At 41.5% G+C, this 13,466-nt stretch overlaps 1 protein-coding gene across 3 annotated transcripts in view; it reads right to left on the reverse strand.

The window, feature by feature from the left end:
• Positions 1 to 13,466, reverse strand: part of BIN2 (bridging integrator 2) — a 41,868-nt gene that overhangs the window by 8,751 nt on the left and 19,651 nt on the right. Inside the window, exons 1-9 of one of the 3 annotated variants that reach the window (XM_023513675.1) lie at positions 12,815 to 13,400; positions 12,643 to 12,697; positions 12,254 to 12,348; positions 10,750 to 10,845; positions 8,908 to 9,015; positions 8,530 to 8,615; positions 7,227 to 7,302; positions 6,321 to 6,403; positions 2,080 to 2,824 (exon numbers count right to left, since the gene is read on the reverse strand). In XM_023513675.1, the coding sequence (XP_023369443.1) occupies positions 2,080 to 2,824; positions 6,321 to 6,403; positions 7,227 to 7,302; positions 8,530 to 8,615; positions 8,908 to 9,015; positions 10,750 to 10,845; positions 12,254 to 12,346 (1,287 nt within the window). In that variant the 5' untranslated portion in view covers positions 12,347 to 12,348; positions 12,643 to 12,697; positions 12,815 to 13,400. Of the gene's footprint in view, positions 1 to 2,079; positions 2,825 to 6,320; positions 6,404 to 7,226; positions 7,303 to 8,529; positions 8,616 to 8,907; positions 9,016 to 10,749; positions 10,846 to 12,253; positions 12,349 to 12,642; positions 12,698 to 12,814; positions 13,401 to 13,466 lie in introns of those variants that run through there. The other 2 variants (XM_023513674.1, XM_012805527.2) reach the window with 2 other exon arrangements.

The raw sequence follows: 13,466 nt of genomic DNA on the forward strand, positions 1-13,466 counted from the left end.
GTACGTGGCTGGCGCCTTAGCCGGTTGAGCCATAGGCGTCGAGCCAAGAAAAGTATTTTTCAAGATGCCCCATCCATTTTGCTTTTTGTCAGCAACTTGTGCTTCTTTATTTCCATACTTCATTTCTCATTTTTCCATCCTATTTTTAAAACAAAGCTAATTGCTGAAAGTTCCTTTTGTGTTGATCTAAAATGTACCATTTGAAAAAATCTTTCTGGCTTGGCGCCTGTGCTCAAGAGGCTAAGGTGCCAGCTACATATACCTGAGCTGGCAGGTTCGAATCCAGCCCGGGCCTGCCAAACAACGACAGCTACAACCAAAAAATAGCTGGGCATTGTGATGGGCACCTGTAATCCCAGCTACTTGGGAGGTGGAGGCAGAATTGCTTGAGCCCAGGAGTTGGAGGTTGCTGTGAGCTGTGATGCCACAGCACTCTACCCAGGGGGATAGCTTGAGGCTCTGTCTCCAAAAAAATAAAATAAAATAAAAAATAAATTTCTATTAAAAAAAATCTTTCTACATAGGGCCTACCTAGTTCTGACCTCTGGAGTCTCATAGAACTAGTCAAATCCCTCATCTATATGATCACCTTCCATATAATTTGAATAAGATATGACTTGATTTCCAGATCCTTCACAGAAATAGCTGCTCTCTAATGGGTGTCTTTCAATTTTTTCTCATCTATAGTCTCATCTTTCAAAAGGCTGTCCCTTTTTCTTTTAAAAAATTTCTTCTTTTTATTTTTTTAAGACAGGGTCTTGCCCTGTCACCTGGGCTAGAGTACCTAGGCATCAGCACAGCTCACTGAAACTTCAAACTCCTGGGTTCAAGTGATTCTCCTACCTTAACTGCCTCAGTAGCTGAGATTACAGGTGCCTGGTCCCATGCCTGGCAAATTTTTTTATTTTTTATAGATACATGGGGTCTTGCAATATTGCTCAGGCTGATCTTAAACTCTCAGCCTCAACTGATCCTCCTGCCTCAGCCTCTTACAAAGTGGTAGGACCGCACACCTGAGCCACCATGCCGAGCCCCTTTTGCTTTTCTTTACTGCCAGGTTCCCACTTCTACATCTCTATCATCAAAGAAGATATATCCTAGAAATACACTGGCAGTTTTCTTGGGGTTTATTTATCACAGTCACAGGTATGATAAACTAAAGTGATACCTTCCTTTACATCCTCATTTAAAAAAGTAAAGCTCAGGATGCCAGTTGTAGGTTCTTTTTTTTTGAGAAAGAGTTTCACTTTGTTGCCCTCAGTAGAGTGCTGTGGTGTCACAACTCACAGCAACCTCAAACTCTTTGGCTCAAGCAATTCTCCTGCCTTAGCCTCCCAAGTAGCTGGGACTACAGGCGCCCACCACAATGCCTGGCTATCTTTTAGAGATGGGGTCTTGCTCTTTCTCAGGCTGGTCTCAAACCCGTGAGCTCAGGCTATCCACCACACCTGGCCCAGTTGTCCATTCTTTATACAAAGGTATTGGCAACACCCAGAATCTAAGAGGAAAAGAAAGAAATTAGCAAGAATCTAGTCATAATATTAGAGATTAGCCCTTTGTAGGAATCAGTTACCCTAAGAGTAGATGACTAAATTAATTGCTATGAAGACAGAAAACAATCACCAGAACCAAAAAAGGCATCCAAGAGTATTCTTAAGACTATACTATGACATCTCACCAACTATAGGACAACCTGACTGCAGTGTCAATGAACTACATGGAGGTTATAAAAGGTGTCTCACACCTGTAATACCAACAACACTTTGGAAGGCCAAGGTGGGAGGATTGCTTGAACCTAGGAGTTTGAGATCAGCCTGGGCAACACAGTGAGAGTCCATCTCTACTAAAAAAAATTTTTTTAGAAGTTACCTGAGTGAAGTAGCATATGCCTATAGACCTGGCTTCTTGGTAGGCTGAGCAGGGAAGATCACTTGAACTTAGGAGAAATTTAAAGCTATAGAAAGCTATGATTGTACCAGTGCACTCCAGGGGGGGCAAAACAGCATGACCCCACTTCTGAGAAAAATAAAAAATAATAAAAATCAAAGGGAACATAGACCCAGCAGGATCCACTCTTACCTGAGGGGTTATCACGGTGGGAGATGCACAAAGTTCTTCTGGGTTTGGACTATGGATGTTTTCCTTTTCTTGTGCCTCAGGAGTTCTTCCTGGCTTCTCTGGTGGCTCTGGATTAGGAGAGGCCTCTAAGGAGGCCCTAGGACTTGGAGTCCCAGTCCCCAAGAAGGCTCTGGGGCTGGTGGGTGAACCCCCTCCAGAGGCCGGAGGGCTGTTCCCCGAGGAGGACCTGGGGCTCGGAGTAGCTCTGGGTGGAGGAGGCCTACTAGGGGGTGCTGAGGTCCTCTGGATAGAGGCTTTCTTCTTTGGTTTGTCAGATCCTTCACTTGAGGTGCGGGGTCGAAGGACTACTTCTGAGAGTGATGAAGGCTGCTCTGAAGGAATCAGGGCTCTGCCTGGTGATGGGGCTGGGGAGCAAGGGAGAACCTTATCCTGGGACTTGCCACCCTCAGCAGTAGGAGAGGGCTGGGCCTGGGTTGGGCCATTGCAGTCTGATAGAGACTTCTCTTCCTCAGAGGAACTGGCTTCAGACTCTTCCTCTTCTGTTTCCTCATCTTCTAAGGGCTCTTCTTTGATCTCAGAATTGTCTTCTCCTTGGGCTGCTTCAGGTGCCAGATCTTCTTCAGCTGCTGAGGCAGGTTCATTTTCCTTCAAGGCAAGTGCAGAGGGACTGGTAGGTGAGGTAAGAGGGCTGGAGACCGTAGATGTTCGAACTGGGGGAGAAATGACTAAAGAGCGTCTCTTGCTGCTACAAAAGAAGGACATTGAGATTTAGAAGAGCTAAAAACTAGAGGTAACCTACATATCCACAAAGACATTAGAAGGCATTCACACAATGACAGAATAAAACAAATTAAAATGTTAGAAAGTTTGTATAATATGCACTAACACTTATAAAGTGAAGTGAAAAAAGTTCATGAAATTGTATCTACATCATGATCTCAATTATGTAAAATATTTATAGAAAAAGAAACTGGAAAAAAACATAGCAAAATATTAGCAAATATTTCCTCTGGGGAAAAGATTATCTGTGAATTCGCCTGCTTATCTGTCACCCTAAATCAGTGCCTGTGGTACCTTCCCAGTCATTCATGGATATGCACAAGTGGTGGAAAATGAGTCACCTGACATTCACTTTCCCAGCTGAGGTTTTAACAAGACATAGATCTACCTTCTTATTTCAGCTCTCATACTATAAATAAGTGTCTGGTAGCACCTGTAGCTCAGCTGGCAGGGTGCCAGCTACATACACCAAGGCTAGCAGGTTCAAACCTGGACAGGGCCAACTAAAGCAACAATGACAACTGCAACAACAATAAAAAAAATAGCCAGGTGTTATGGCGGGCACCTGTAGTCCCAGCTACTTGGGAGGCTGAGGCAAGAGAATTGCTTAAGCCCAAGAATCAGAGGTTGCTGTGAGCCGTGGCGCCAAGGCACTGTACTGCCGGTGACATAGTGAGGCTCTGACAAATCAGCAAGGTATATTAGATAAAGTGTCTTTACACAGAAACCCACATAAAACAAAGTTATGGACTGGTTTGTTAATGAAGATGTGTGACAAGCAACCCACAATAAAAATGACAGGTACTGGGGTAGCTACAGTTATCCCAGTAGCTCAGTAGGTAGGGCACCAGCCACATACACCGAGGCTGGCAGGTTCAACTCTTGGGCCCAAGAGTTTGAGGTTGCTATGAGCTGTGACACTATGGCACTCTACCAGGGGCAAGAAAGTAAGACTGTCTCAAAAAAGAAAATGACAAGTACCGATTATGTGCTGTGTTCTGGGCACAAGGATGGGAGGTGGGGAGAGGAAGGAGGAGGAGGAGGAAACAGTTCTTGCCCTGTGAGTTCCTGATGTGGAACAAGCATGACATAGGCTCTTTGTGGCCTTTATATTCTAGGACTAAGTTTAGAAGACTCAAACCACAGCAAGAGAAAACCACATTTCCCCTCAAGGTTCTGGGACATGTCAGTGTAAATGATGGTCAGTTTGGGAAGAACAGACAGTTGTAGAACTTTGGCTTTCAATACTGAGGAGAAAAGAGAGCTTTTGGAGACAAAGGAAATTTGTCTAGGAAGTCTACATTGGCTCTATAGTGATTATTTTTAAGCCTGTAACTAATTGCAAAATGAATAGTACAAACAATAAATGTGAGTCCTATTCTTCCTTCAGTCCCAAGCTGTTTCACCCCCTCCCTAAAGTCTCCTCGAACCATCCACACATTGGCAATTACCTCTCTGGAATTCCTAATGGTTTCATTAGGCCCTTAGTATGTGCAAGCTTACATTGTTCCTCATCTCCTTCAGCACATTTTCTATATTTCTAATTTTCTGTAAATCACTTTTGGAAAAGGGCATGTCTCCTATGTTCTGGATCCCTAATACGCAGCATAAAACGTTGTGCATAGAAGGGGCTTAATGATACTTTCTAAACAAAGGCTTCAGAATAATTATGCAAGTGGTCACATTCTGGGGGACAAGTGAGTTGCTCACACTTACTAATTTGAAGACTATATGAAGGAAGTGTGCCATAGGTGGGAACTAATTGAGCCCCCTCCCCCCACTTCTTGAATTTAATTGTGTTTTTCCTCTCACGTGGGCCTGTAGTTGTTGTTCTACTATTTTCAGATTAGTACTGAGTACATGGGATACTTGCTTTTCCATTCTTGAGATTCTTTCTTAGGAGAATGTTCTCCAAATCCATCCAGGTACATACAAAAGATGTAAAGTCTCTATCTTTTTATGGCTGAATAGTATTCCACGGTGTGTGTGTGTGTGTGTATCATAGTTTATTAATCCATTCACAGGTTGATGGGCACTTGGGTTGGTTCCACATCTTTGCAGTTGAACTGAGCTGCTATAAACATTCAAGTTCAAGTTCAAATGTCCTTATGGTAAAATGATTTTTTTTTCTTCTGGGCAAATATCTAGAAATGCATTTCCTGGGTTAAAGACTTAACTATAGCTCAGACTTTGGACTTTACCTTACAAATAAAACTAATGTAACCTAATTGTATGAACCCTCATATTAACCCATTAAAAAAATGTATGAAGGTAAAAGATGTCACAAAACAAAGTGGAAATAAGAGGCCATAATAGATTGGGGAAAGATATTTGTGAAGGATATAATTAAAGGATTAGTATCCAGAGTATACCAACAAACAAAACAAATAAAAACTCATATAAATCAGTTTAACAATCCAATTAAAAAATCCAACTAAACAATCCAACTAAAAAATGGGAAAAGGATGAATAGGAAAGTCATAGAACAGGAAACTTAAATGGCCAATAACATGAAAAGATGCTCAAGATAAATAGCAATTGTGGAGCTGTGATTCACCACTGCAAAAAATTCCATTTCATACCTATGAGTGTGGAAGAATTGAGAAGTCTGACAGTCTCACATATAGCAAGAATATGGAGCCATGGGATTCTTAATTATTGTTGAAGGGCTATAAACTGGAACAGTCACTTTGGAGAGCAATTTGGCAACATCCAGTAAGACTCAAAAAGCCCCAGTGACAGACCTTATGACTCAGCAATTTCACTACAAGTACAGACTAAAGAAGTTCTTGATAATATTCAAAGGAAAACGTAAAACATGTTCATTGCAACATTATTTATGATAGCAAAAAACTGGAAAACAACCCAAATGTCTTTAAAATAGCAGGAAGATAGATAAATCAAACATGAATTAGGCCCATAAGAGCATCCATAACAGTTATGGAAAGGAAAGAACAGAGCTAGTAACATACTGCAATAAGGATAAACGTAACAAACACTATTGAGAGAACAAAGGAAGTTACAGAATACATACAGCATTTGTCCATGTATATAAAGTTTAAAATATGTAAAACAGTATTTTATATGCATGTGTGTGTGAAGTAAAAGTAAAAAGACATGCATGGAAATAATAAATACTAAATGTAATACAATGGTTACCTTAGGTAAGGAGAAAGAGAAAGTGAGTAGGTAAGGGACAAAGGGAGCTTCAACTATATTCACAATAAATTGATTTCTTAAAGTTCGTAGGAGGTTACTTTTGTATTGTTCTTTATACCTTTAGTTATGCTGGAAATATTTAAGGAAAAGAAAATAATTTATAGGGGCACAGTATAAACTACAAACATCATGCACATGAACATAAGGGAAAAAGTCAGGACGTGGGACTGGAGATGAGGATGTTGAATATGCTCACGTACATACAGGACAAGTGAAGCAGAAGAGCCTTAGAAGTTGCTCACCTTGATAGTCCCTTCACAACAAAGACTTTGTTGGAATGTTGCTTCTCCAGTTTGCTCATCACCTCGTACAGATTGTGGTTCAACTAGAGTCAGCAAGAGAGAAAGGGATTCAAGCCAAATGAGAACCCAAGACTGCCATAGCCCTTCTCCCCTCTCCTTCAGACAGCTTCTCAAAATGAAAGCTCACCCTTTCAATTCTGATCTATAATTCCTCCTCATCTCCCTAGCACTAATGTCTAAGGTCCTGTGCCACCATACCTCTTCCTTCAGACTGGCAGCTCTCTCAAGGCAGGGCCCATAACTCATAGTTTGATTTGAGGTTCTGGCTTCTCTCAAGTGATCCAGGGAATGAAAACTCATTTTCATTATTAAAATGGGACATTGGGAGCTTCAACTATATTCACAATAAATTGATGTCTTAAATTGGTAGGTTAATTATACTATAGCCAAAGAAACTATAGAGAGTAATATGTGTGGCTGTGTGAATATGATTAATATTGTACTAAAACAGAATCTTGGAATCCCAGGATCAGAAAAGACCCCATAAGATTATGTTATATGGCTGCCTATCACTAACAGATTGGTCCTATTCCAGACCAACTACCTGAGAAACTGACTTGTGCTTAAGAAGTTGGTTTCTATTGTTCCTTTCATATGCCTAACCTCCTTTATTCATGCTGATGCCCAAGGTTGGATGCACTAATTCAGTTGTTAAGGGAGATGGAAAGAGCTCTCTGATAGTGTATATATGTACTTTGATATAGTTGAACATAATCAGTGAAGTACTATTATTCCATCATGAGATGAAAGTCAAAGTCTGTGATGACAAAATAGATATTTAAAGAAATTATGTAAATCAGAGCTACCTTCATACCTAGCAGTTTCAATTGGTCAGATGTTTCTCACCTTGCTCATTTCCCTGTAGAAGACATCTCTCAAGTTGGAAATGTTTTGGAAGATGGTCACATAACAACCAATACGACTGTTAGAAAGCAAAGCAACACACAGAGGTAAGGGGTGGTAAAGGAGTTCTTTGAATGCAAGGTAGGACCGTAAACCTAAACCAGCTATAACCAAGACTCCTCAGAGAAAGGCATTCCTCATCCTAGGATGTTCTGGGATCTGGATTCATCAGAACTGGGCCAGGAGCACACATGACTCTTTAGGAGCAGGAAGCCCAGAGAAGACAGTATCAGCTCAGGTTGACACCAAAGTTTAACAGTTTCATGAAGCTGTATCTTTTGGGCTCTTGAGGTACTAAGTAGACATGAAAGTGCTTTGAAAAATTATTTTAAAGGACTGTATAAATGTAAAGCCATATAATTATAATTGTCATAATAAGTAGTTATTCTTTATCTTTATGCAATACAGGACTTCCATGTCTGGATGTACATTAATGGAATTCTCCTGTAAATGAATTGAGGCAGTTTATATTTAAGGAGACCACCTTAAATTTCAATTATATTTAAATTAGGAGTCATATAATTAATGTTTTAATATATAATATGTGTAGCCATTAAAAAGGTTCCATCATATATGGAGTAATATTAAGTAACAATGTAAAATACTCTGACTACCATTGTATTAAAGTATATCTTGTACAATGAGAAGAAAATAGATGCAAATCGAGTTTCTGCTCAGATTTCTCTTCCAATGTAGAAAATTTAAATCCATCCAAAAGAGACGTGTACTTGCCATTACCCACAAGACTAATGCATAGAAGAGTGGAGACTAAATCTAAACATTTATTTATTGTGAAGCAAAAGTACCTTCATTAATGCAAAAAAATCATCCCACGGTTTAGCTTCTAAGTAAATCTGCACGTTTATAAACCAAACTTGTTTAAAGCAATACACATTTGAGCATGAAAGCAGAACTCCTAGCACTTTACTTGCCAAGATCTTTCCTACCCAAGAAGCATCTTGTTTTCAAACCCAGAAAAGCTAGCAGAACAAGGATAGTTATTTCTGTATTGTAGATGAAGAAATAGCTAGGGTCTAGAGAGATAAGGTAGCTTGCCTAGTATCACACAGTGGAGAATTCCATTTCTTTTTCTGAAGAAATTAGCTAGGGTCTAGAGAGATAAGGTAGCTTGCCTAGTATCACACAGTGGAGGGGAAACGATATCCCACTCTTGAACCAGGGCTCTTTTCATGAGGTGAATATTTGGGCTGCCAGAGTCCAACCCTGCCTGAATCTCAATCATTACCTGTTATAAAGAATAGGCAGCTCCTCCAGTAGTTCCTGGTTTAGATCTTCAAACACAATCTGGGCTTTGTTGAACTCTTCCTCTGCCTATAGATAAGATAATACTGCTCAGTCCTGAACCCAAGGGTAGAGACTGCCTCTTTTATCCTTTGCATTTCTTCAGAGACCAGACTTGGACACAAACCTGTCTTTCCTCAGACCCATGTGTCCCCCAGCCTCAAGACTCTGAGTATCCTTACAGCATCAGTGTCAGAAGAAACAGGATTTCCTTCAGGACACTGGATGCAGAATTTATCATTTCCTATACCCATCTTGGCTTGGCCACCTGCCTATGGGAAGAGGAACAACAGGAAGTTTTCACCAGGTTGTTTTGCTTTACCTTGGCAGTCTTGGCCTCATCTTTCTTCTTGGCATTCTGCACTGCCTCCAGATGGTGTCGGGCACTGTCATAGTCCACGAGTTTCCGACCCCGCTTGGCGATTCTCTCCTAACCCATGGTGATGAAAAAGGGTGTGGATACTCACTATTCAGAGGCCAGGATGTAGAGAACAGAGTACCAAGCAGAGAGACAAGATTCCTGGGTCTTCTTACCAAATTACACTTTCTAACAGGGTTTTGTGCCCAAGGGAACTCCTTTACTATGTGGGAAGAATGGGGCTTCTCAAGGGGAGACAGAGTAAGGAGCAATCCTATAGATCATAAGGAAACTTGTATTAAATTATAGTATTTCCTATGAACCCTTATAAACTGGTTTAGCCTCCTGGAGAAATGGCCTTGAGAATCCCACCAAATCGAAAATCTGGAGTTTAGGGTCTTAGTCTCCACTCTTCTATGCATTAGTCTTGTGGGTAATGGCAAGTACACATCTCTTTTGGAATCTCAGTAGCCTCATCTACCCTATAGAAGTCTTCTTTTAAAGTTTAAATGCTGAATATAGGCTGGGTGCAGTGGTAATCCTAGCACTCTGCGAGGCCAAAGTGAGACAAAACCCTTGAGCAGAGAGTTTGAGACCGGCTGAGCAAAGTGAGACTCTATCCCTACTAAAAATAGAAAAATTAGCTGGGCACCTGTAGTCTCAGCTACTCATGAGGCAAGGCTAAGGCAGGAAAATTGCTGGAGCCCATGAGTTTGAGGTTTCTAAGGCCAGTAAGACTCTCTGTCTTTAAAAAAAAAGCTGAATATAAAATTCTTTGAAAACTCTAAAGTGTTGGGGCGGCATCTATGGCTCAAGGAGTAGGGCACTGGCCCCATATGCCGGATGTGGTGGGTTCGAACCCTGGCCCTGGCCAAAAACTGCAAAAAAAAAAAAAAGAAAACTTTAAAGTGCAATAAAAACAGTAAATTATTATGGGCACTGAAAGAAAGTCTACTCAAACTAATCCCAACTATAATTATACCAGGAAAAGCAAACTATGTCACTGGCCTGTCTTAATCTCTCAGTCATGGAATTTGAAAAGATCTTAGCAATTATCTGGTTCAATTTCAATATAATACATGAAGCTTTTCTACAATATCTAAGATATAGTCTGGCTTCTGCTTGAACAGAAAATAGACAACTCACTACCTTAGAGTGCATTTCACTTCATTTTTAGAAAGCTTTAATATTAGAAACGTAAATCAGCCTCCTAATTTCTTCCTGTAGAGTCAGTATTTTTTTTCTTTTTTTCTGAGACAGAGTTTCACTGGGTGGAGGGTGGAGTGCTGAGGCATCACAGCTCACAGCAGCTCAGACTTGGGGCCCAGGGGACCCTCCTGCCTCAGACTCCAGAGCACCTGGGCTGCAGGTGCCATTGCTTGATAGTTATTTGAAGGTAACTATTTTCTGTCCTCCACGTTTTCTCTTTTACACAATAAACATCTCCAGCACCATTAATTATTTCTCTATAGCTAAAAGGGGATGCCTTGCCTTAGATCAGTAGTTCTCAACCTTCCTAATGCCGCGACCCTTTAATACAGTTCCTCATGTTGTGGACAGGAACTGTATTAAAGGGTCGCGGCATTAGGAAGGTTGAGAACCACTGCCTTAGATCTAATTAAAAACCAGCCAAATCTAGCTCACCAAAGTCTGAATTTAAACATGACCTTCACATAGCCTTTAACTCTCCATCCTAACCTGAATCCTCTTTCTCCTAACTTACTTGACTCTGTAAAATTTAGCCTACTATGTTCTCTAACCTGCACAGGCCATCTCCAACCCTGCCTGATTCTGTAAATCGAGTACCTTGATCTCGCTGAACTGGGCTACGTAGTTTTCCATGGTCCTCAAAGCCTGGTCAGCCAGTTTCTCTTCATAGTCTTCCCAAAGGAGATCATTATTCTGTGGGACAAAGGCAGAAGCTGGCGAAGGCTTTACTTAACAACAATTCCCTTCCAAGGAGCATGTTATTTATGATATAACATTGGATTCTGGGAAAGAATCAGAGGAAGAAGCAGCCCACGCCCATGTGGGAAAGTGTACATACGGTCAGGGATTAGGAACAGTAACATATTGCAAAAGCCTTGGATTCTAGAGCTTAGAGAATAGGGAAGTTTAGAAATAAATAACTGCATGAAGTTAGTTTTCATTTATTTATTTAGAGACAGAGTTTCACTATGTTGCCCTTGGTACAGTGGTATGGTGTCACAGCTCATAGCAACCTCCAACTCTTGGGCTTAAGCAATTCTCTTGCCTCAGCCTCCCAAGTAGCTGGGACTATAGGTGCCCACCACAATGCCCAGCTGTTTTTTTGGGTTTTTTTATAGTTGTCATTGTGGTTTAGCTGGTCCGGGCCAGATTCAAACCCGCCACCCTCAGTGTCTGTGGCTGGTGCCATAACTGCTGTGCTATGGGCACTGAGCCTGATGTTTTTTTTTGTTTGTTTTTTTTTTTTTATTGTTAGGGATTCATTCACCGAAGTTAGTTTTTTTTTTTTTTGAGACAGAGGCTCAAGCTGTCGCCCTATCTAGAGTGCTATGGTATCACAGCTCACAACAACCTCCAACTCCTGGGCTCAAGCGATTCTCCTGCCTCAGCCTCCCAAGTAGCTGGGACTACAGGCACTTGGCACAACGCCCAGCTATTTTTTGGTTGCAGCTGTCATTGTTTGGTGGGCCTGGGCTGGATTTGAATCTGCCAGCTCAGGTGTATGTGGCTGGCACCTTAGCCACTTGAGCTACAGGCGCTGAGCCCTGAAGTTAGTTTTTAATAAACAACTAATCTTCAAGAGGTAAAACGTCCATAAGGTTTTTCTTTTTTTTTTTTTTTAGAGACAGAGTCTCACTTTGTTGCCCTCGGTAGAGTGCCATGGCGTCACAGCTCATAGCAACCTCCAGCTCTTGGGCTTAGGCGATTCTCTTGCTTCAGCCTCCTCAGTTGCTGAGACTACAGGCACTGCCACAGGGCTGGCTATCTTTTTGTTGCAGTTTGGCTGGGGCTGGGTTCAAACCCACCACACTCAGTATATGGGCCAGTGCCTTACTCACAGAGCCACAGGCACCGCCCCATAAGGTTTTAAAGAGGGAAAGAAAGTAAAAAGCACAGAAATCCACAAATTAGGGAAAATTTGTTTTTAACTTTGACAGCTCCAGCTTCTTTCCACAAGCCAGTGATGGAGGCAATACAAATGGACAACATGAACTGGTCCTTTGTTCACCTGTGTTCTCAAATAAGGAAGCTAAGCTGAGCTGAGGTTGAGATGAGAACAGTAATAAGTGCTGAAAAGCTGTGGCGCCCAAGGCACCCTTACCCCTACAATGGCCGCCAACTCCTCATAACCGTCCCACTCGCTGCTATAGATCTCCTGTAGAGTTTCTGACACTTTCTTTGAACTTTCATGCATCACTGAAAAGAGAGAATCCAGTCCTACCATCAAGTTTCCCTAAAAGTAGGTTGGTATAACTATATGGGTGACAAATCAGTTCATCTGATTTAGAAGGACAAACTCAGAAGATTTATATCATTACTGAGGAAAGCTGGATGGAGCTAGGATAGAAAAGGTCACTCTTCCTCGGTCCGCAAAGTCCCAGGAGTCAAAGGCAGACAAGTGATAAAAAACCTGGGTTTCTTTTTCTACTCTCCAGACCACTTAGTAGCTGCATAAATGCCCTCTGGACCCTGCTGTGCTGTAATACTCACCTTTGACTGCACTAAGGAAGTTCTTCAGGTCCTTGTATAGCTTGTGGCCTTCTGCCTGAAAGGGTAAAATACATTTGGTAACTAAAGAGTACATCTCAAAAGATGCTCCAGAAGCCAAAATCAAAAACAGGTTAAAAGAGGAAACACACCTGAAATTTCTTCAAATACTCACAAGTATTATAAATCAGATTTTACTCTCTTTATTGACAAGTCTGTGTCAGTTTTTGAGATTGCGGCTGCTGGAGCTCCCATTGCCGTGGCATGTCTTCTTTGTTCTCTCTACCACTGAATAGGAGCCAATACCCAAGTAGCTCTGTTGAAATTTAAGTGTCCTCTATGTGGCTGTGATCCTCTGGCTTACACTCTCTTCTTTGGGTAGATAAATTGCTACCATTTTTTGCACACACCTCTTCCTTCTCTGAACCCCACACAGACCCTCCTCCTCTCCTGACATCTTTTGCTGCCTTACCTCACTTTGCCCTTCCCTTCCATCAGTCACCCGCTTTACACTTCTCCCCCTGGGAGTCTCTTTATTCACTCTCTCCCTGGTCCAACCCTGTCTCCATCTATAGTTCTATCCATCCCTGCTTTTGTCTTTGCTCCTATGTGTGAATTCTGATTTTTAGGGTTGGAACTCTCAAGCACAGACGAGGTTTCCTTGTCCTTCTAAAAAAGAAGAGAGGAAGGTATCGTTTTGAGTTAGAAGTTCAAATTTCAACTTGAACTTTTACTACAACTCTGACAAATGTCCACTTAGTTTCTGCTTCTTTTTTTTTGGAGACGGAGCCTCAAGCTATCCCCCTGGGTAGAGTGCCGTGGCATCA

This window comes from Otolemur garnettii, unplaced genomic scaffold, assembly GCF_000181295.1.
Source record: "Otolemur garnettii isolate 467f Iridium unplaced genomic scaffold, OtoGar3 scaffold00043, whole genome shotgun sequence".
NCBI classification, from domain to species: Eukaryota; Metazoa; Chordata; class Mammalia; order Primates; family Galagidae; genus Otolemur; species Otolemur garnettii.